The sequence below is a fragment of the Malania oleifera genome, chromosome 8 (assembly GCF_029873635.1).
Source record: "Malania oleifera isolate guangnan ecotype guangnan chromosome 8, ASM2987363v1, whole genome shotgun sequence".
Taxonomy (NCBI): domain Eukaryota; kingdom Viridiplantae; phylum Streptophyta; class Magnoliopsida; order Santalales; family Ximeniaceae; genus Malania; species Malania oleifera.
In genome coordinates, this window is record NC_080424.1 from 59,139,896 (window position 1) to 59,162,994 (window position 23,099).

The 23,099-nt window shown below is 35.3% G+C and overlaps 1 protein-coding gene across 1 annotated transcript; it reads left to right on the forward strand.

Moving 5' to 3' along the window:
* Positions 1-21,046: 21,046 nt before the first annotated feature.
* On the forward strand, positions 21,047-22,813 carry LOC131162457 (AT-hook motif nuclear-localized protein 17-like). The gene has a single exon (XM_058118953.1). The coding sequence runs from the start codon at positions 21,686-21,688 to the stop codon at positions 22,598-22,600; it is 915 nt and encodes a 304-aa protein (XP_057974936.1). The 5' UTR covers positions 21,047-21,685; the 3' UTR covers positions 22,601-22,813.
* Positions 22,814-23,099: the final 286 nt, after the last annotated feature.

The window sequence follows — 23,099 nt, forward strand, 5'->3', positions numbered from 1 at the left end:
CGAACCACGCTAATATATATGGGTTTTCGCAAAATTCAGTTCATTTTTCACCTATTCTTGAGAGCCCACTTGCATTTTTTCCACCTTTCAACCTAGTACCTTTTGAGGAAATTTTTATATATGGCTAGGGATCATAGACATGCTACTGCTGGCATCCCACTTGAGCAGTGGTTTCCTACACCCGACAGGAGAATCAAGTATGATAGGGTTTTTCATCTTAAAGATCCAATCTTGGGAAAAATCCTAGACATAGAGTTCATGCAAGCCCACTTCAATAACGTCCTAGATATGTTACGGTACCAGGGGTGGTATGATTTTATTGCCTTCCAGCCCAGGGGAATGTATCCTTTGCTCATTCGGCTATTCTACGCCAATCTTGCACAGGATGGCCAGGGCTACTATTCTAGGGTACTTGAGACTGACCTCCACTTATTTGGAGAAGACGTTTCAAATTGAGCTTGGTGACTTCATTTCTCCTTATTCATCCTCCACCTGGATTAGTGAGCAAGATTTCATGGTAAGCACCTTCGTCAATCTTGTTATGACGAATCCTATAGCTAACTTGACACACACTCCCAACTACAGATCACTGACTTTAGAGGCAAAGGTGGTACACCACCTGATTTCATATAATATACTACCAAAGTCAGGATCTAGGGACCACGTATCCTATTTAGACTACTTTGTGATGTGGTGCCTTTTTATAAGAAAGAAGTTAGATCTCCCTAGGCTGATCCTACGGTGGATGTTTGTTAAGACCATTAGAAAGAGGATCATTTTACCCTACGGTGGTATCTTGTCTAGACTATTCGTTAGGGAGAGGGTTACCAGGACGAAATTTTCTAGCATCAATAAAGTTAGGCCCCTGACATCTTCAACTCCACCACTCGAAAATTAATGGGATATGAGCTCACTAGCAACATGTGGTTGCCCACTGCTCATGAGAGAGACCCAGGAGCTCAGAAGATCCCATAGGAGCTGCCCCATGTGCCGTCCAACGCTGAGATCATGGCGGCCATCACTGACCTCTCTGCATCATTTCACGAGTTCAGGACCTCCACGTCAGAGCAGGCATCCTCCTCTCATGCTAGACTTGACTCACTTTATGGTGAGTTCTTTGTGTTCTAGTCTGAGGTGTGGGCTAACTTTCATATCCTCGGTGAGTAGTTGAGAGAGATGAATGATGAGGATATTGGGGAGGATGATCAGATGGAGACGAGTGGTGAGGATGATGATGATGATCACGATGACGGCGAGACCTAGTGGTGGACCATGAAGATCAGTTACTCCAGCTTTTATTTGATCTATTTTTATGCTTCATTTACATACATTTTTATCTGGTCTGTAATAACTTTAAAACATCATTTATTTTTATTTTTATTTTGTTATGACAATCACACTCACCACACACACACGCAGATACTATCATGTGGTGATTGTGTTTTTTTTTTATGATCATATATATCTAATAGTATTTAGGCTCATATGATTTTTGTGCTTACATGACTATACTACTGAAATGCATGCTTAGTCTATAATGCCTCCTGCATGACGGATGCAGTTGATGAGAATTGCCTGCTGGTAGATTTAGGTTCTCACATGCCTTAAACTCTTGAGATACTGCTTGTTTGAGAATAATTTTTGTGCAGGTTAATTTTGGGAAATGTCCTGTTTACAGACGGCATGCTGCCGAATTTTCTGTAGACATTTGCCCAAAAGGTTGAAATGACCTTTAAAATTGAAAACTTTGTGTGCATATGAAATTTGATCTTGGACTTTAAATATTCATGCTTAGCTTATTTACTTTAAAATTTTGAATTCTCTGGAGCTTGTTGTGCGTACATATTTAAAATGCTTTGAAATTGGCAGGTTCTTATGGATAGATCACTGTTTCAAACAAAATGCTGCCAAAAACTCTATATCCTTTCTAAGTGCTAAACTTCCTAAAACTTGAGTTGTGTTTTTAAAATAATTTTTGAATGATATTCAAGTTAATTTATAAAGAAATTGCATATTCTTAGGGGGAGTCATTTAACTTTAAAATCATAAGGCTCTGAGAAAATAAATATGTATTTTGCATTCACTTTTATATCCTTTGGAAAATACATTAGCAATTGGTATCAATGTGCACGTCTTGGTAAATCTTTATTTGATATCATGTTCATTTCAAAACTAACGGTAACAATTGGTATCAAAACAACACGTCCTTATAATTAGTAGTATTTTGATAGTTAATATCTCCTCTACCACGTAGTTATAACCATTGGTATCAGGCCCACATGTTTTCATTATACTCTACCTTATGGGGGAATACATGTTTGTTTTGGCAACCAAAGATGATTATGATAAAATTAACATTAAAATATTTTTGAAAGGAAGAGTGAAAGCCAAATGAAAAATTGATCTTCATCCTTGCATAATCATCCATTAGGGGAGTATAGAACATTAAGATTGCTAATGTGTGGCATGATATTATTATTCCTTTGATGCAAAAACTGTTTGAGTTAATTGATTGAAAAATGCTATATATTATTCATTAAAACTCCAAACAGGTCACTTAGGTATAAGGTTATGATTGGGAATGGTCTATTTTCAAATGGCATGTTGAATTTTTTTTAAATCCTCCCAATATACCTTTTTTATCTAAATGATAACTTTTGCCCTCACACTATATTGCTTAGCCGTTTTTGCTGTGGCCAAAAGGGGGAGAAGAGGCAAAAATGGGTAAAACAATGCTTAATCATGCTTAATCTATAATTATCTATTACTTTAATTATCCTTTGTGCATAAAGTCAGGGGGAGCCTTTCTTGGCTATACCCACTTTTGCATAAAGGATTTGTAATCATAAAAAAAGGGGGAGAATGTTAACTTGATTGGTCACACCCAATTTTGATTATGACAAATATTCTTGGTACTGATGATTGTACTAAGGCTTGTGAAATTAGGAATAGCTTCCCAAGAGGGGGCTGAATTGGCTTTTTAAAACTTTCTCTTTAGTTCTTTTAAAGTCCTTAACTTATTTTTAATATTTAACCAATTCTTTGACTTGTTTATTTATTTTGTCAATCAAACAAGAACTTGATTTCTTTTGAACAATCAATCAACAACATAATTAAACACAACTAAACATTCAATCTTCAACCACACTTTGAAAGTAAAAACAATTAAACAATTAGTCACAATTTCCAAACCAACACAACCACAATTTATTTACCAAATATAAGTTCACTACAACACTATTAGATTGATGAAATCATTCAAGATTTAAGACTCTTGGAATATAAAACAAATTTTTATACCATCCAATCACAATCAATATAATATATGTAACTTTCAGCTTTTGATGTTTTTAGCCCTGTGGTGAATGTGAGTTTTGAACAAATCCCTGTATATATGAAATTTCTTCTTCAATATGATGTTCAATGTAAAATCCAATTACTCTTTCCAAACTTCAGAATTCCAATAAACTCTTAAGTTAATTTATCTTTGGGATGTTTAGCCAAGTAACGTACTCTCGTATGGTTTCCACAAAGAATGGTTCAACCAACGTACTCTCTTTCGGTTTTCGCAACCCAAATCAAAATCAAACTTTAACGTTTACTTGATTTCCAAATATACATAGTTTATATGATTTTAAATTTAAACCATCCACGCAATTTAAATATGTACTAAAAATAAAGAATAGGGAAAGAGAGAGTGATACGAGGATTTTTACGAGTTTTGGCTTATACCTAGCCTACGTCCTCGCCTTTGGCAAACCACCAAAGGATTCACTAAACATGTTCCTTTAACAGGAGGAATAATACCTTTAAAACACTCCTTGGTTAAGGCTAGAGCCCGCCTTCTCCAAATGATATCCCCTCGTCCGGTCACTCCTTAACTAGGCTAGAGCCTGCCTCTTTAAGCAATATCCCCTTGCTTAGTCAACGATCCAAACAACCCTTGGAATTGTAAATCTACAAGATACAAATCAAATACTTGTGTACAAGAACTTGCTCACACAAAGAGCTGATTAGTACAAACAATTTAGAACTAATATACTTCAAAATTAAAATCTCAAAAGAATGAAGTAAGAAGCTCAATATAAATATCACTAGTTTACTTTTCTTTGATGAGGATCAAGAACTTAAATCAAATACTTCAGAGAAGTTGTAAAAACTCAAAGATTTCTTAGAAATTTCGTAGCAATTCAGAGCTTTAAAACAAATAGCAAGAAGCTTTTGAGTGAAAGAGATCTTGAAAGAATTTTTAATGCTTGGTGTTTTTGTTTCTCATAAACCATGTATATATAGGCTTCAAAAACACTTTCATTCATGCTCCCCAAGTTTACTTGGAGTGCCCCCAAAGTTTCAAAAAATATTAGGGAGCAAGTCAATTAAATTTGAAAAAGAGAAGTTTGAAAAATCTGCCTATTGGCATACTTCGGTTGCCTGAAGTGCAACCTCAGTAGCTTGAAGTAGGTTCAGGAGCCTGAAGACACAGGGTCAGGCGCCTGAAGATACACTGCCCGTTTGATTTTTTTCAGCAAAAATCTTCGGTTGCCTGAGGATTTAACCTCAGTCGCCTAGACAGTACAAAATCACTTTCCTTCTTCTTCTCTTTTTCAAAGATATTTAGTTTCTTTGCGTTCTTACTTTTGAAAAACATTTTCTGACGTATTAAAATAAAGTCTCTAAGTCCATATTTATCCCCTAATGAGCTTCATTTCATTCACAATGACATTTTTAATTTTGAAGTACTTACATGAAGATTTCCTAACAATATGAACATTTCTTGTTCTTTGAAACTTCATGATCTCCTTGAAGCTTTAGGTTTATTTCATCTTCAGATGTCTTTGTGCTTCCTGGTTTGATGACTTCATGACACAACATACACCTTTAAGCTTGTTGGTGATCTTTCGAAGCTTTGTTGAGTCTGGCTTTTTTCAGATTCCTGAAAACATCATTACTTGAACACATAACGTCATTAACCTTTTCTTCATTTGTTATCAACAAAACAAGAGGTGAAAGCCTTGTTAGGCTAACAATCTCCCCCTTTTTGATGATGACAAATAAGGAGCAAAAATTTATAAAAAATTATAGAACGCTCCCCATTACAATAAGCATAGATTTTAAGTAATATTTCCCAATATTTTCATTTGCAAGTATTCAGTTTAGCATTTTATATAGCCAACATATAATTCTTTCAACATATAGTCAATTTCGTGCATATTCAATTCAACTCAATATCCAACGCAAATATTCAATTCATATTTTTGCTCTCTATAAACTATCTCTCCCCCTTTGACATCATACAAAAAGGGTTACACAATTTTAATACAAAGAGCAAAGAACCATATAGATATGCACCTAGAGAACCAACATCACTAAGATGTGACCTATAGCAATACAATGCATCACAAAAGAGCTGTTTTTAAGTTTACTTCTTAAAAGCTAAGAAATGTCAATCATCATGTCCTTCCAATTTCAAATTATAATACATGATATCAATTGATTAATAGAAAAATGATTATACACAAGTGATAAATCATAACACTCCCCCTGTCAATCAGCATACTCAATAATTTCTTTTAAGTCATAAGTTCAGAAGGTTTAAGTTTTAGATTTAACATTAACATTAGAACTTATAGTGCATCAAACTTATGACAAAACATTTCATAGGTTCAGAGTTTCAAAGCTAGAAACAAATACAGGTAAAGACTCATAGACTTTGCTCACACATACTCCCCCTTTTTACATCAACAAAAAAGCAAAATACATTCAAAATTTGAGCATGTGTAGCATACAAAGTAGCAAAAACACCATCAAAAGTCTATGTATCAGAATTAGTGTCACTATCTTCAGAAATTCCTTTTCCTTTGGATTGCTGTGAGTTCTTCATCATCTTCCTCTTCCTCGTCATTACCAACTTCCTCTTCTTTAGATTCTTCAGCTGATGATTAATCACTACGGGGTATGGAGCTAGTGTCCATAGGATCATCGTGTGAGGAACTACCCTGAATCTTCTCAATGAGCATAAGACGTTGATCTAAGGAGGAATAGTTATCATGTAGATTTTTAGGACCCTCGCGCATATCTCAGCTAAAGGAGGTGAATTCATTATAAAATGGTGTGAACCATGAGGGAGCTTCAGAGGCTGAACCTTCTGGCTGATTCTGAGGTAAAGAAGGAGGTGCAGCAGCTGCTCTTCATTGTCTACCTCCTTTTAGGAACCACTCCTGATTTCGTTTTTCATATCCCATCTGTTTGAGAGTGGTTGAGGTAAAAAGTTTATATCTGGTCCTTTTTATGAAAAAGTCTGATGAAGATGTGATATTCTGATTTGCTAAGATCATATTAAGAGCTCCCCTGTGTGGAAAAGTGACTCGTTTTGCATCCATCTTTGCCCACATCCATTTCATAATGAGATTGGCCAAATCAAGCTTCTTCCCTTTTAATAGACACCACAACACAAAACAATCGATATACGAGAGATGATCATATGATCTAGCTTGTGGCAAAATGTTATTTGAAATGATCTTTTGAAGGATTTGGGCTCTCCAGTTTAGCTGCTTATAGAGTGGTAGATGTCCAAAGTAGATAGGTTCATTCTCCATAATTAGTGGAAAAAACTCTTTAGGTGTAAACTCTTGTTGAAGTATCCAAGATTGGGAAAATGCAGGATATTCAAACTCTCTTGGAGTAATTTGAAAAATGGGAGCCAACGATTGAGGAGTAAGAATTATTTTCCTACCCTTAACTTCAGTTGATAAGTTGTTCTCTCCTTGAACTAAATTAGCATAAAATATTTGGACAAGATTTGGAAAAAATCCTTTAGCTTGGTAAACAATGAAGTTCTTCCATCCTATAGTTTGAAACAACGGCAGAATATCCGGAAACTTTGTGTTGAAGAATTTAACATCAAGGACCTTACCAAATATAGGTTCTATGGACTGAAGACGGGTTCGATAAACATACTTTGCATAAGAGGATACCAGCCATCGATCAATGTTAGGATCATATCTACTAGAAGATGAGCCACGATTTGTCGTTCGCTTAGTTCGAGGCACTGTGAGGTTTTCTTGGAGCAGCAGATGCCTTCTTTCAAACGCTAGAGTGTGTATGATTGAACTTAGAAGCTTGAAATCGAAAGTTTTAGCACCGGAGATTGAAAGAGGTTTGGTGTTTGGAACTTTGGGTGAGTGATAGAACTTGGTTCAGGAGCCTAGAGTTTAGAAGAAATGGGGTTTCGCATGTTTAAAATATAAGGACTCTGCGACTTCAGGCTCCTAAAGAATAAGTATAGGCACCTGAAGAATTTTCTGGGCTAAAATTCAACAGGCAGTAGCTGTCCGGTCACCTGAGGTCTGGAGCTCAGGTGCCTGAGGTACATGTAGGAGCTTGAGGTTATCTGCTCAGTCAACCGAAGTTCTTCAACTTCTGAAATTTCCTTTTTCCTTGTTTTGAACCTTTCTAACTTATTTCCCTTATTGTATAATGGTTCAAGTTTCTCTTTTTATTAATGTATACCTATCTTTTAACAACACTTATGTTATAAGTTTTTAGAGTTTCTTTTTTCTTTTGTTTCATTTAAACATCCAACCTTTATGGATCCTTTTACTATCTATTTTATTTTTGGCACCCATATCTTCTTGGTTCCTTTTGATTCATCAAGGGATGTTTCTTTTATTTTCCACACCTATTTAGTCTTCACACCCTTTCTCTTAAATGGACATTCAAACTTGATATGCCCCTTTTTCTTACATTTATAGCATATTGTATTCGTGTAGGCTTTACTAGATGTGGTAGCATAGTCTTTGGATTCTTTTGAGATATATCCCATATATAGATTATTTTTCCTTTTATTTTCAACTCCATTGAAACCAATGCCTTCTTTATTCAATGACATCTTGTGAGCCAATCATCATATCAAGATTTTCTTTTCCTTTAGTGAAGTTATGAATGATCTTATCTTTATCTTTGATTTGACTCTTGAGATCGTTTATTTCAATGTCTTTCTTATTATCAACCTTTTTTTGTAGTTTCTCTAATTCTAAAGATAATTTTCTTATATTATCTTATAATTCAGAAATGTATGTCTTTCTCATACATCATAGAGGATAAGGATCGAAGGTCTTCTATCATTATTTCATTCTTGCTTTCTAATTCTTTAATTTTCAAGTCTTTTTCCTTTTCAGCAAGATTTTTAGATTCTAATTCTTTTGTCATAGATTCATTCTTACTTTCAATTTTCTTGATTCTAGAATCCTTTTCTTTTTCTGCAACCTTAAGGGTTTCTAACTCTTTCATTATACCTTCATTCATATTTTTCAATGAAGTATTTTGTTTAGTTACTTTAACCAGCATCTTATGAACTTTAAATAAATCATTTTGAAGTTCTTCATATGATGGCATGCTCTCATCATCGGATTCATCACTACAAGAATTATTTGAAGATTTAGATGAGGAACTTTCCTCATTGTCCCAAGCCATAAAACATGTATAAGCAACCTCTTAGTCACTTAATTCATTTTCTGAGCTACTTGTACTCATCATGTCCCAAGTAGTGGCTTTCATGGCCTTTTTCTTTTTCTTCTTAGCCTCTTTCTTTAGTAGTAGTGGACATTCTGGTTTTATATGTCCAACTTTATTGCAATTGTAGCACGAAGGAGTTTTATTCTTTGGTTTCTTGCTAACTTCTTCTTCTGATTCATCTTATTCAGATTTTTGATTTCTTCTTTTGAATTTGTTTCTTCTTCTTAGTATTCTTGCTAACTTTTTAGATATGAAGGCTACTTCATCTTCATCCATTTCTTCTTCACTGCTTGAGTTGTCTTTTAAGGCTTTGAAGGCTATTGAATCTTGGTTTTTGGCTTTTCTTCATTCATTGTCATTGCATATGTGAGTAAAGAACCTATAAGGTCATCTAAGGAAGTGGTTTTCAGATTTCTTCCTTCCGTTATAGTAGTGGCTTTTGGTTCCCATTTAAGTGGCAGCCCTTTAAGAATTTTCCTTATCATCTCATAAGTAGTGTAGATTTTTCCTAGTGCATTTAGGGAATTGATTATGTGAGTGAACCTAGTAAACATATTAGTTATGGATTCATCCAGGTTCATTTTAAACACTTCATATTCACTTGTAAGCATATCGATCCTATTATCCCTAACATCTATAGTTCCTTCATATGTTACTTCTAGTTTGTCCCATATCTCCTTAACTGATTTGCAAGCCATTATTTTATTAAATTCATTGGCATCTAAAGCACAATATAGAGCATTCATGGCACTAGAATTAACTTGCAACATCTTATAGTCTAAGTCTATCATATCAATTTTCTCCTTAGCGATTTGTTTACCATCAACTATCTTAGTGGGAATTTGGTCACCTTCCATGACAAGCTCCCATGCTTTCCAATTCACAGTTTGAAGATATATTTGCATTCTCTTTTTCTAGAAGGTATAGTTCAAACCACAAAAGATGCGTGGTCGGGTTAAAGATTGTCCCTCTCCAAAGGAAGCTACGCCTAACTTAGCCATTATGATCTTTTTATAGCTACTAATTAAGATTTTCTATAACCCCTCTCTGATACCAATTGAAATTAGGAATAGCTTCCCGAAAAGGGGGGTGAATTGGCATTTTAAAACTTTCTCTTTAGTTCTTTTAAAGTCCTTAACTTCTTTTTAATATTTAACCAATTCTTTGACTTGTTTATTTATTTTGTCAATCAAACAAGAACTTGATTTCTTTTGAACAATCAATCAACAACACAATTAAACACAACTAAACATTTAATCTTCAACCACACTTTGAAAGTAAAAACAATCAAACAATTAGTCACAATTTCCAAACCAACACAACCACAATTTATTTACCAAATATAAGTTCACGGCAGCATTATTAGATTGATAAAATCATTCAAGATTTAAGACTCCAGGATTATAAAACAAATCTTTATACCATCCAATCACAATCAATATAATATATGTAACTTTCAGTTTTTGATGTTTTCAGCCCTATGGTGAATGTGAGTTTTGAACAAATTCTTGTATATATGAAATTTCTTCTTCAATATGATGTTCAATATAAAATCCAATTACTCTTTCCAAACTTTAAAATTCAAATAAACTCTTAAGTTAATTTATCTTTGGGATGTTTAGTCAAGTAACGTACTCTCGTATGGTTTCCGCAAAGAATGGTTCAACCAACGTACTCCCTTTCGGTTTCCGCAACCCAAATCAAAATCAAACTTTAAGGTTTACTTGATTTCCAAATATACATAGTTTATATGATTTTAAATTTAAACCATCCACACAATTTAAATATGTACTGAAAATAAAGAATAGGGAAAGAGAGAGTGAGACGGAGATTTTTATGAGGTTTGGCTTATACCCATCCTACGTCCTCACCTTTGGAAAACCACCAAAGGATTCACTAAACATGTTCCTTTAACAGGCGGAACAATACCTTTACAACACTCCTTGGTAAAGGCTAAAGCCCGCCTTCTCCAAACGATATCCCCTTGTTTAGCCAACGATCCAAAAAACCCTTGGAATCGTCAATCTACAAGATACAAATCAAATACTTGTGTACAAGAACTTGCTCACACAAAGAGCTGATTAGTACAAACTGTCGCGACGTCCCGGGAGCGCGTGTGCCCCGGGCGGCAAAAATTAAAATCATTTTAATATTTTCATGGAAAAACATGGAATGTCAGAGTCGCCACTAACCTTTAGTGCGGTTAGAACACATGATTACTACCGCGTTAGGGGTAGAATCAGTCTACATTACCAGAGTTGGGGACGGGAGTTCGGTTACGCGAGGGGAAGGTACGAGCACCTCCTACGCGCCCGTTCTTACGAACGGTACCTAATTAATTTGAAATTATCCCTAAGTTAATCTAATAAGTCTCTAAATTAATCCTTTTTGTGAATTTATAAATACCTATGAAAAATAAATAAATAAATAAATAAACATATACATATATTCCCTCAGAACTTAGGGTACGTGAGGCCCAAAGGCTCATACCCCCCGCAATAAAATCATAGGGATAGTAATTAAGAAAATACACCCCCAATTTTTGAAATTGTATTAAATTTTTTATAGGAAAATACTAACCTGGGAGGTTTTTAATATATGGTAATAGAGTAATAAGCCTCACATACCTACTAATCATATTATGAATGTCAAAATAAGTAACTAAATACTATATATATTAATATACTAAGGATACTTAATACTAAATATAGTAAGATTCTAATAATGATTAATACTAAACATATTAATATACTAAAAATAGTTAATACTAAAAATACTAGGATACTAATAATTAATACTAACTATATTAATATACTAAAAAAAATAATAATTAATGCTAAACATGAGATTAAAATGCTAATTTACTAAACATATAATATCCATTAAACCCTAAATCACTAAATATATAATATTAAAAAGAAAATACAAAACTGCTAAATATGTAATATTTACCAATATGCTAATATGTGATATACATATAACTAAAATTATTAATTTACATATAATGTCAATGAAACACCAAGCTATACCACATTATCACAATAATAAATTTACAATATTATAAAAATGCTAATTAATATAATAAATATATAATATCAATAAAAATTCTACCACACTAACATTAATCATTTAATATATACACAATAGATACCACAAAAATCTAACCCTACAATATGAACCTTAACATCAATAACAAAAGTCAAACTTTGAATGTTAAAACGACAAAAAATTCTACAATAATAATAATAATCGTCCAACCATAAACACAACAAAAATGTAAACATGAATATCAACATTTAAACAAATATTACAGCGTTATAAACCCTACACCATGAATATTAATTGATGTATAACAACAAGACAAACAAAGCATATATATTAAACATTAAAGCAAACATTACAATCCTAAAACCTTACAATAACAACCCTAGAGTATATGTAAACATTATTAAAAAAAAAAACTTTGAAACTACTCCAACAATTATTAATCTCAAACCCCAGATAAATATAAACAAGAAATAATGTGACTAATTCAACACCAATAAAAAAGTTTAACTTAAATAATAACAATAAATCAATCATACTGAACATAATAAAACATACTAAAAAGACTCAAAATATTATCTTATCAATACTTGACCCTAAATAATACAATACTAATTCAATATATATACACATATACACACACACATAATACAACAACAAAAGATTTTTTTTTTTTAACTATCAATTATTAAATAAATACACAAATACACAGAAATCTAGAATTTAAAACAAACAAAAAGACTCTGCAGTAAAAATGACTGGTTAATATCACAGAAAAAAACACAATACACATGTGTATATGTAATGAACTATGTTTGAGGTGTGTGTGCGTTCCCTGTTCATGGTGCCGTGTGTGTGTGTGTGTATCGTGTTTGAGTGCAGGGACTTACAGAGGGGGATGCATCCGGGAGACGCCAAGGAAGATAGGGGTTCGAGTCCTGTTGTATTGTGGCCTGAGCAAGGGAGAACAAGGTTGTAGCGGCAGAGGGGCGACTGAACGTGTGCATCGGAGCTTGGTGTTGCCGTTGCCGTCTGGAGTGGCCGTGAGGGAGTGCCGCAGGGACTGGCAGTGTTGCGGAGGCTGGTATCGCTGTATCTAGTCTCGGCTACTGCAGAGGGAAGGCCGAGTGGCCTGCTGGAGACTGGCCGAGAGGCCTGCTGTGCGGGAGTTGTTGTTGGCGGTGGCCTGCTGGCGTTGGAGTTGGCTGCGGCGAGGGCTGTGGGAACACGGCTATGGTGGTCGTGTCTGCCAGAGAAGGTGAAGAGGATTCGCCGCTGGGAGAGTTGTGTGAGGGTGAGAGGAGAATGAGGGATTGCAGGGAATGAAAGAAAGAGAGTGATGGAGAAGGTGGAGTCGGCCAGGGATGAAGGCTACGTGACCGTGAGCACAGGAAACCCTTCTTTTTTTATGGCTGTGCGCTGCCCCCGCCTCCCCCTTGAAGAGAAGAAGACGCCCCTTATATAAAAAACTTTTAGCAACCCTAACCCATCTCTTTTCCTTTTTGGTTTTTTTTGTATTTTATGGTATTTTTTCTTTTGGAAATAATATATATGAGTATAACTACTTATTATGGTAATAAGGAAATAATAATAATAATAATAATAATAATAATAATAATAATAATAATAGGGTAAAAATAATAATAATAATAATAATAAAGTGAATATAGAAATAATGTTAATAATAATAATAATAATAATAATAATAATAATAGTGATAATAAGCCACTTATAACACTATAGGAAAATAACAATAATATAATAATAGTAATAATAATAAATTACTTATATCAATATAGGAAAATAAATAATAATAATAATATAATAATAGTAATAATACTAAAACAAAATAATAATAATAATAATAATAATAATAATAATAATAACAGAAATAAATAATAATAATAATAATAGTAGTAATAAAGATAAAAATACTAATAATAATAAAAATTAAAAATACTATTAATAATAACTAAAATAATAAATAATAATAATAATAAATAAAATAGAAGTAAAAATAAAAATAAAAGTAATAATAATAATAATACTAATGAAAAATAATAATAATAATAATAATAATAAAATTAATGAAAATTAATAATAATAATAAGAATAAATAAAATAATAAAAATACTAATAATATTAAAAATACTAATAATAATAATAATGATAATGAATATATTGGGCATGGGTAAAAATGGGGTGTCTACACAAACAATTTAGAACTAATATACTTCAAATTTAAAATATCAAAAGAATGAAGTAAGACGGTCAATATAAATATCACCGGTTTACTTCTCTTTGATGAGGATCAAGAACTTAAATCAGATACTTCAGAGAAGTTGTAAAAGCTCAGAGATTTCTTAGAAACTTTGCAGCAATTCAGAGCTTTAAAACAAATAGCAAGAAGCTTTTGAGTGAAAGAGATCTTGAAAGAATTTTCAATGCTTGATGTTTTTGTTTCTTATAAACCATGTATATATAGGCTTCAAAAACACTTTCATTCGTGCTCCCCAAGTTTACATGGAGTGCCCCCAAAGTTTCAAAAAATATTATGGCGTAAGTAAATTAAATTTGAAAAAGAGAAGTTTGAAAAATTAGCTCGTTGCCATACTTCAGTTGCCTGAAGTGCAACCCCAGTAGCATGAAGTCGGTTCAGGAGCCTGAAGACACAGGGTCCGGCGCCTGAAGATACACTGCCTGTTTGATTTTCTTCAAAAAAAATCTTCAGTTGCCTGAGGACTTAACCTCAGTCATCTGGACAATACAAAATCACTTTCCTTCTTTCTTTTTTAAAGATATTTGGTTTCTTTGCTTTCTTACTTTTGAAAAACATTTTCTGGGGTATTAAAATAAAATCTTTAAGTCCATCTTTATCACCTAATGAGCTTCATTTCATTCACAATAACATTTTTAACTTTGAAGTACTTACATGAAGATTTCCTAACAATATGAACATTTCTTGTTCTTTGAAACTTCATGATCATCTTGAAACTTTAGGTTCATTTCATCTTCAGATGTCTTTGTGCTTTCTGGTTTGATCACTTCATGACACGACATACACTTTTAATCTTGTTGGTGAGCTTTCGAAACTTTGTTGAGTTTAGCTTTTTCAGATTCCTGAAAACATTATTACTTGAACACATAACGTCATTAAACTTTTCTTCATTTGTTATCATCAAAACAAGAGGTAAAAGCCTTGTTAGGCTAACAGCTTGCATACAGGTTCACATTGTGCGCACTTTTGGACTAAAAGACACACCTTGATGGCATGCGGTGTTCATGCCGGTGATTGAAGAAATATGTGTTGTCTTTGTAATTATTATTTCATTCTGGGATATAAATTTAATTATGGACTATGTACTTCTATGGCTTGTAATAATTTGCATCATGCATGGTAGGTAGGTATGATAATGACAGACCCTAGTTGGACTTTAGGTACCTACATTTAGTACACAAATCCCAAACATCATTTATTATATTAGGGGAATCAATTCGATCTAAAAATACACTCAATGGAAAAATATTGAGAGAGTTCAGGCGACCGAACTTATGCCATGTATAACGGCTCGGGTGACCGAACAAGTCAATATGTTGACTAGGTGATCGAGCACCCAAACCACTTTTGAGCGTATCTCCCTCAAGCACCCGAACTTGTGTCAGGTTCCTTTTCAACAATCCGGGCACCCGAACGATCACGTTTAAAATGGGCTCGGGTGACCGAATTGGTCAGTTCAATTAATCGAACTTGTAACCAGACACCCGAACTAACAAACAAATGTTATTAACTTTTGTTTAATCGACCGACTCTCAATTCGGGCACCCGAATCACTGAGATTTGGATTTTTGACTGAGTCTGTTCGAACACCTGAACCTTTGGCCGGGCACTCGAACCTCACGGGTTAAAATATTTTTTACTAATTTTTAAATGGGGTAAACTAAGTTAATTTTCTTATTGGCTTTTGAAACAATTTTAAATATATCCATTGTGTCCCCAACGGTAAAAAAATCTTCCTTGCCTATAAATACTCATTCATTTATCATAATTAGTAAGGATTAACACTTTGATTAAGACAAAAAATTTCTTAATTTCCAAAACCCTAGTTTAGCCTATATTACTCTAAATCACTTATACACTTCATATCTCTTGATCTTTCAAGTGTTGCGAGTATTTTTAATCCTATTGTGCTTAATCTTACTAGCTAAAACTCTCACTTGTATTATTGTTTGATTGATTTTTTTTTAGAGTTTAGCACCAAGTTCTTCCACTAATTTAACTTAATAAATCTTGTGTGGGAAGATTTTGAAAGTTGTGGTTCTTGCATTGTTATTGCAAGATACCTAAACCTATATTTTGGTGTGCAAAAATCCTTTTCAAAAAATTAGTTTTTCAAACAACTCCATTGTGCTTTGTATATTGGAATATCTTATTGAGTTTGTTTGATTCAACTTGCTTAGCATATTTGAAACCCTGATCTGATTGTGTGTTATTCACATATTATGTTTCAAATATTTCTTAGATATACACTCTAGATCTGGACTGATAATCTATACTTGATTGAGTGTTTAGCACACATTAGAGCATTGAGCATATTTACATATCATTCGTGCTTGCAATATTGAGTGTTTCGCACACATTGAATAGTCCCGGACTAGCTTAGACCCGGTTAGGAAAGCTAGGAGCGCAATCCTGGTAAGGCGTGTTGGTTGAGGTCAGACCCTTAATTTGACTTGGTTGTAACGAGTGTCGCTTTACCCGTTAAATGAGCTTTAGTGGAATCCTTGTGCTGGTGTGGTCAAGGCGGGGACGTAGGCAATTTGGCGAAACCTCAATAACATATTGCGTGTACTATTTACTTTTCCGCACTTTACTTTTATTGCACGTGTATGTTTATTTGTTAATCACATAGATTGACCCTAGACTTGTGTGGTATTGCTATTAAACTTATTGACCTAGTCGATAATTTTAAATACCAATTCACCCCCCTCTTGAGATTGCACCAAAGCTAACATACTAGAACAATCAAACAACTTGAAATAACTTTACCTCATCCAATCAAAACTTAATTCAGAGTTTTAGCACTTGTCTAAATTTCAACCAGAAACTTATTACATACACAACATCAACAACCCAATTTAATTGCTCAAAGTAAACTCAATCAAATCTCAGCATTCAACAAGTTTTCCCAATAACTTTAAAACATACACAATAGTTGATAAGCGCAAAAATTAAAGAGAGTTAGGGAAAGAAAATTAAACACACAATTTTTATAAGGTTTGGCTTCCCGCTTACATCCTTGCCCCCAAGCAACTTGTTGTGAGGATTTTCCTTTACCCACTACGTTCAATAGGTGGAGCAATCTCTCCCCGTTGGAAGGTGGAGACCCCTCTATAGCAAGAACACCCTCTTGCTAGGCAACAACTCTATCCCCGAGTCGTCAGATTGCCAAAAACAGCAAATCAATTTATTGATACAATTTGAATACTCTCACAATAGAGTAGATTTTGTATAATAATAAACACTATGCACTATTAATCAACAATATGCAATTAAAGCTCAATAAGAAATGAAAGGGTTTTTGATTTGTAGTATGAGAATTTCATAAGAGAAATCAGAAGAACAAATTAGGGCTCAAGAATTCCGCACAACAACTTTTTGAAAAGAATTTAGAGTATAAACGTGAGTATGCGTGTGTATTGGTTGTAATTGTTGCCCTAATGCAAATATAATAACCCTTATATAGTTTAGGAAGAAATCTTACCGTTTTCCCCAATTTTGGAAACCATATCTTTCAATTTTGGAAAGAAATTAGTGTTGTTCGAAAGTTTAAAACACGGATTTCAGTCGCCTGAACTATTTAAAATAAGCACTCTAGAATAGGTAGTAGCAGTTCAATTGCTTGACCTCGAGAGTTCAATCGCCTGACCTTATTTTGATTTCTTTTTACACTGCCAGTAGCACTTCAGTCAACGCTATGTAGCTCAGTGTTTTTCATATTTTGATTCTAAAACTTGTTTGTATTTACTTTTTAAATTATTTTTAACTTTATAAAAATATTTTCTAGATTCTTAAGTAGGTCTCTAAGTCCAGTATTAATTTCCAAGAGTTTTAGTCACAAATTTGAAGTTTAAAAGTACTTACATGAGACTCTAAGAAAAATTAAATATATTTAAATCCTAAGTCTTTGTGTTGTATCGCTTTAACGTTGTCCATGCTTGATCAATACTTCAGTAAGCTTGTATTCTTCATGACTTGTGAACTTAAGGTTATCTTTAGTCAATCTTCATCATGTTTAACCATTGTGCTTGTGAAAAATATAATATCTGAATTTTAATCTTGAAAGCACAATTAGTATCCTTAATTTGTTATCATTAAAAGGAGATTAAGCCTAGTTAGGCTAACAAAAGCGGTCCCAGAAAAAGAAAGAGAGAAGTTCAAGGCTCGGTTAGTAGCAAAGGGTTACTCGCAGAAGAAAGGAGTTGATTATGATTGAAATTTGATCCCCTGTGGTTAGACACACTTCCATTAGGGTAGTGTTGGGATTAGTGGTGTATGATGACATGCATATGGAGAAAATGGACATAAAGACATCATTCCTCCATGGTGATTTGGTGGAGTTGATTTACATGTCACACTCAAAAGGGTTTCTCCAACCTGGACAGGGGCACTTGGTTTGTAAACTAAAGAAGTCACTTTACGGGCTGAAGTGGTCTAGGAGATAGTGGTACAAATGGTTTGACTCCTATATGATTCATATTGGCTACACAAGGTGTGAGTATGATTGTTGCGTCTATGTGAGAAGTCTTGAGAACGGTTCACTCATATTTCTATTGTTTTATGTTAATGACATGCTGATTGTTGCGAGGAATATGACTGAGGTAAATCAGTTGAAGACTCTGTTAAGTAAAGAGTTTGATATGAAAGACTTGGGTGCGGCCAAGAGGATTCTTGGAATGGAGATTTATAGGGGACAAAACTTTAGGGAAATTGTGGTTATCTTAGGGTAGCTATATGGAGAAGATGTTGGAGAGGTTTAACATGATTAATGCTGAACTGGTGAGTACACTGTTAGCAAATCATTTTAGGTTGTCCACCACCTAGTGCCCAAAGATGGACGATGACATTCGTGATATGTCAAAAGTCCCCTATGTCAGTGCAGTGAGGTGTTTGATGTATGTCATGGTACGTACAAGGCCAAACTCGGCACAAGCTGTCAGTGTGGTGAGCAAGTTCTCTTCGAATCCGGGTCGAAAGCATTGGGATGGAGTCAAGTGGATTCTCAGATACATGAGGGGTATAACCGAATATGACATTATGTTCACCAGACAACAGAGCGGTCCATCAGTGGTAGGTTATGTGGATGCAGATTACGCAAGGGACTTGGATGATAAGAGGTCTATCATAGGGTACATGTTCACCTTTGTGGGAGGATTGATTTGTTGGAGGTTTATGGTGCAGTCACTCGTTGGTTTGTCTACTACTAAATCGAAGTACATGGCAGTGGCTGAGGCTGACAAGAAAGCGTTATGGCTTACATGATTGGTTAAGGAGCTGGGTATCTAGTAAGGTGGAGTTCGGCTGTAGTGTGATAGTTAGAGTGCCATCTACAAACATTATTTTGTAACCCATGTTTGAGAATATAATGAAAATTAGCCACTTGCTCTCGTGGAAGTAGGCACATTGCCGAACCACATAAATTCTTGTGTGTTTTGATTATTTTGCCTTCCTTTATTCTCTTTGTGATTGATTATTTTCGTACTATTTATCGTTGATTGCTGTATTGCACGTTTCGATACATTTTGTGTATCGCTACGTATTGTTGTATACATTTTGCACAACATTTTGCTATGCTTTACCTAGTGATTATTTTTTTAAAATTATTGTATGATCACATGTCCATTTCATTTATTTAAAAACATTCTTAACTATATGGACTTTGTCTAATTTTACAATGTTCTATGCCAAGTCTATGAGAACTAAATTTGTCTTAAACTAGCATATATTTATATACTAATGATATAGAATAACATGAAAGAGGAAGAAGTTGAATGTGCTAGCACAAAACATGTGAAACAAGAACTTATTATTTGTTATATGTAGAATACATAAATTTATATTACAATTTAAGTTTCATATTTCTCTTTTTGCTTTTGGTGAAATTTGTATAATGATACAATAGTTAAAAGAGTCTTTTTTATTAATTTAATATTTTTGTTTAAAGCAAATGTAAAACTCTTAAATTACCATTTGTCATTAAGTCTTAGCAATAATATATGTGTGCAGTGTGAGTTAGAGAAGGAGAGAGAGGGGGGGGGGGGTGATGTCTTCAACAATTAAGTCATCCCCCACTAACCCACTTATAAACATGACACCTCAAAAGTAGTTTAGCAATTTTGTATGAAGGCAAATCTAACTACTTTTGTACACATCCCTTTAACAAATTCTTTTGGGTATGCATGCCATATTTTTTAATTAAAGATTAAAGTTAATTAAGAATAAAAAAAATAAGACTAATGATTAGTTATTATATCGACTAATAATTGCATATACAGGTATTTGAATATAGTGATAATTATTGTGAATATTTTTCGATTCCAATGCGAATTTTGTTCGTTGTATAAAAAAGCTCTTAATTCTTAAAATTATTTAAAGATTAAATAATTTTGCGATGATGTACCTGAAATAAATATTCTTGGATTTGTCTAACTACAACATCATCTAATTTTTTTTCAAGTCATATAAACAAAAATTATTATTATTTTTTTCTAAATATTGACAACTCTAACTAGTTATTAAAAAGATAGAAAAAAAATAGTGGCATGCATACCACTCCATTATAAATCATGTTATTATACATTATATTAGGTGATAGATTTTAAAGGGGGTGATGTTTAATTCATCTCTTTCTCATGTTTTGATTTTTGGGACCCATGGAGGCCTTTTGTATCTCAAGTCATACTTCTTGATTAATAAAGCATTAAAGCATTAAAGCATTGAGTTGAGATAGAAGAGCAGCCCCATGGGCACGGGGAAATATTTCAAAAATAAATAAATAAATAAATAGAAGAGTCGAGTAATTATCGGAAGCCGTCGGGTCCACTGTAAAAAAATTACGTCTAGACATGCGATTGGTCCATAAAAGGAAAGTTCGAGAAGGTGCTACACAAACAGAAATCCAAATTGCACACGTAATCCCCCACCAAAGAAAAAAAGATTGCAGAGGTAGAAAGGGTTGGATCACCTGCTGGGATAAAATGAATAAATAAATAAATAAATAAACGCAATTTAGCACATGCAAATGGCAAATGGCCAATGCAGATGCAAATGAAGCTTCTTGTCAAAGGGTCTGAGCTGGGGTTTTGAAATTTTAAGCTCAGGCAGTAAGGATAGGAAGCTCTCGGCTACACTCCCCCAGGCAAAGACTAGCTAGAGAGAGAGAGAGAGAGAGAGAGAGGTGTTGTAATCGGAGCAGATAAACATAAAACCATCCCCCATGACCCAAAAGGAAGAACATCAAAGGGGTCAGCGTCAAATCCAGTCGGTCGGAAGCGAGAGAGAGAGAGAGAGAGAGAGAGAGAGAGAGAGAGGTCTTGCCATCTGTCTATCTTCTTTCAAACGTGAAGAAAAATTTGTACCCAAATCCCTACAAAGAAACAAAGACACATTGAAGTAATTAATCTCCATCTATAAACCCACATCCCGTCCCATCCCATCCCATGGCGGTGGAGAGCTGAACAGCTGACTCTTCTCATTTAAGGTCACATTCAAATCCTCTCTCTCTCTCTCTCTCTCTCTCCTCTTTGTCGTCGTTCACTGTGGAGCCTACTCTTCCCTTCATCCAGCGGCGCCCTTAGTCTTTACTTTGTTTCCAAGCTCACCCACTCTCGCCTCTCTCTCTCTTCACTTTCTTTCTCTCTCATGCTCTTTATTTATTTATTTATTTTTATATAAGCAAATCCCACATCAAGGCAACCTCTTCCTCATCCCACTATACGTCTCACCCTTTCTATTCTCATCCGCTGCTTCCATTTCTTCCATCTAATTTTTAAAATATTTCATACCCATTAACCCAATCACAGAGACAGAGACAGAGACAAATTAAGAGAGAAAGAATTGAAGGGAGAGATGAAAGGGGAATATGTAGAAGCAAAGAATGACAACAACATGTTCGCCAAACTCCACCCCCAACACCATCACCACCACCACCACAAATTCTCCCACGTCCTCCTCCCCCCTTCCCCTTTCCCCATCGCCCGTGAATGCCACAACTCCGAGGAAGACGACAGCCGCAGCAGCGGCGGTGCCCCCGGCGGCTCCGCCCCTCCCTCCGCCGCTCCCTCTTCCTCCAGGGGCGGTAAGTCCGCCGAAGGTACCGGCGACGGGGCTACCATAGAAGTGGTCCGCCGGCCCAGAGGCAGACCGCCCGGTTCTAAGAACAAGCCCAAACCGCCGGTTATCATAACCCGGGACTCCGATCCCCCCATGAGTCCGTACATCCTCGAGGTCCCCGGTGGCGTAGATGTAGTCGAGGCCATAGCGCGGTTCTCCCGCCGCCGAAACGTGGGTCTCTGCGTCCTCACCGGGTCCGGCACCGTCGCAAACGTCACTCTCCGGCAACCCTCCACTACGCCGGGCGCTACCGTTACGTTCCACGGCCGCTTCGACATACTTTCCATTTCCGCCACGTTTATGCCCCCGGCGGCGTCGTCTCAGCTCCCCTCCTCGACCGGCGGGTTCACCATATCGCTGGCCGGCCCGCAGGGTCAGATCGTCGGGGGGTTGGTCGCCGGGCCCCTGCTTGCAGCCGGGACGGTTTACGTCATCGCCGCTTCGTTCAACAACCCTTCGTACCAGCGCTTACCGGCGGAGGACGAGGTGGGCAATTCGGTGTCTGGAAACGACGGCCAGTCGCCTCCGGGGGCGTCGGCTGACAGCGGGCACCCACCGGCGCCGGAGATGCCTATGTACAGCTGTCCTCTGGGGTCTGACGTCATATGGGCCCCCACAGCACGACAACCACCGCCAATGCCTCCTTACTGATCAAGCTAATAGAGTTCGATGGATCGGCCCATTAATTCATGCTAGCAGCTTTTATGCCCTCACCTAGTTAATGTGAATTTTATTCAGTAATTTGTTTTGTTTAATTTTCATGTTGTATGGTACGTAGCTCTAGTTCTTATTTCTGAACTTCTTTAATTAATTTTCTTCTCTCTTTTTTGGGATGAAATTGAGAACGGAGAGATCAGAAAAACAGTGTAGGTTTCTTTTCCTTCTTTTCTTTCTTTTTTTGGGAAATCTTCTCAAATTTTCTTGCTCTGAAAAAAAAGTTCGGGGCTTTTAATTTATTAAGGGAGGGTGCTATATATATATATGTGTGTGTGTGTGTGTGTGTGTGTGTGTGTGTGTGTTTTAGAATTTAGATTATATATGTTTAATTGATGGAAAATATTTGGTTTTGGAATTTTTGGGGGCGGAGGGTTTGGTTTGGTTGAGGGTTTAGATTTTGGTTTGATTGCTTTGAAGTTCACAGATTACTTGG

Bases quoted from the DNA above. Each gene is read 5' to 3' on its own strand.
- LOC131162457 (XM_058118953.1), top strand. From the start codon at position 21,686: ATGAAAGGGGAATATGTAGAAGCAAAGAATGACAACAACATGTTCGCC.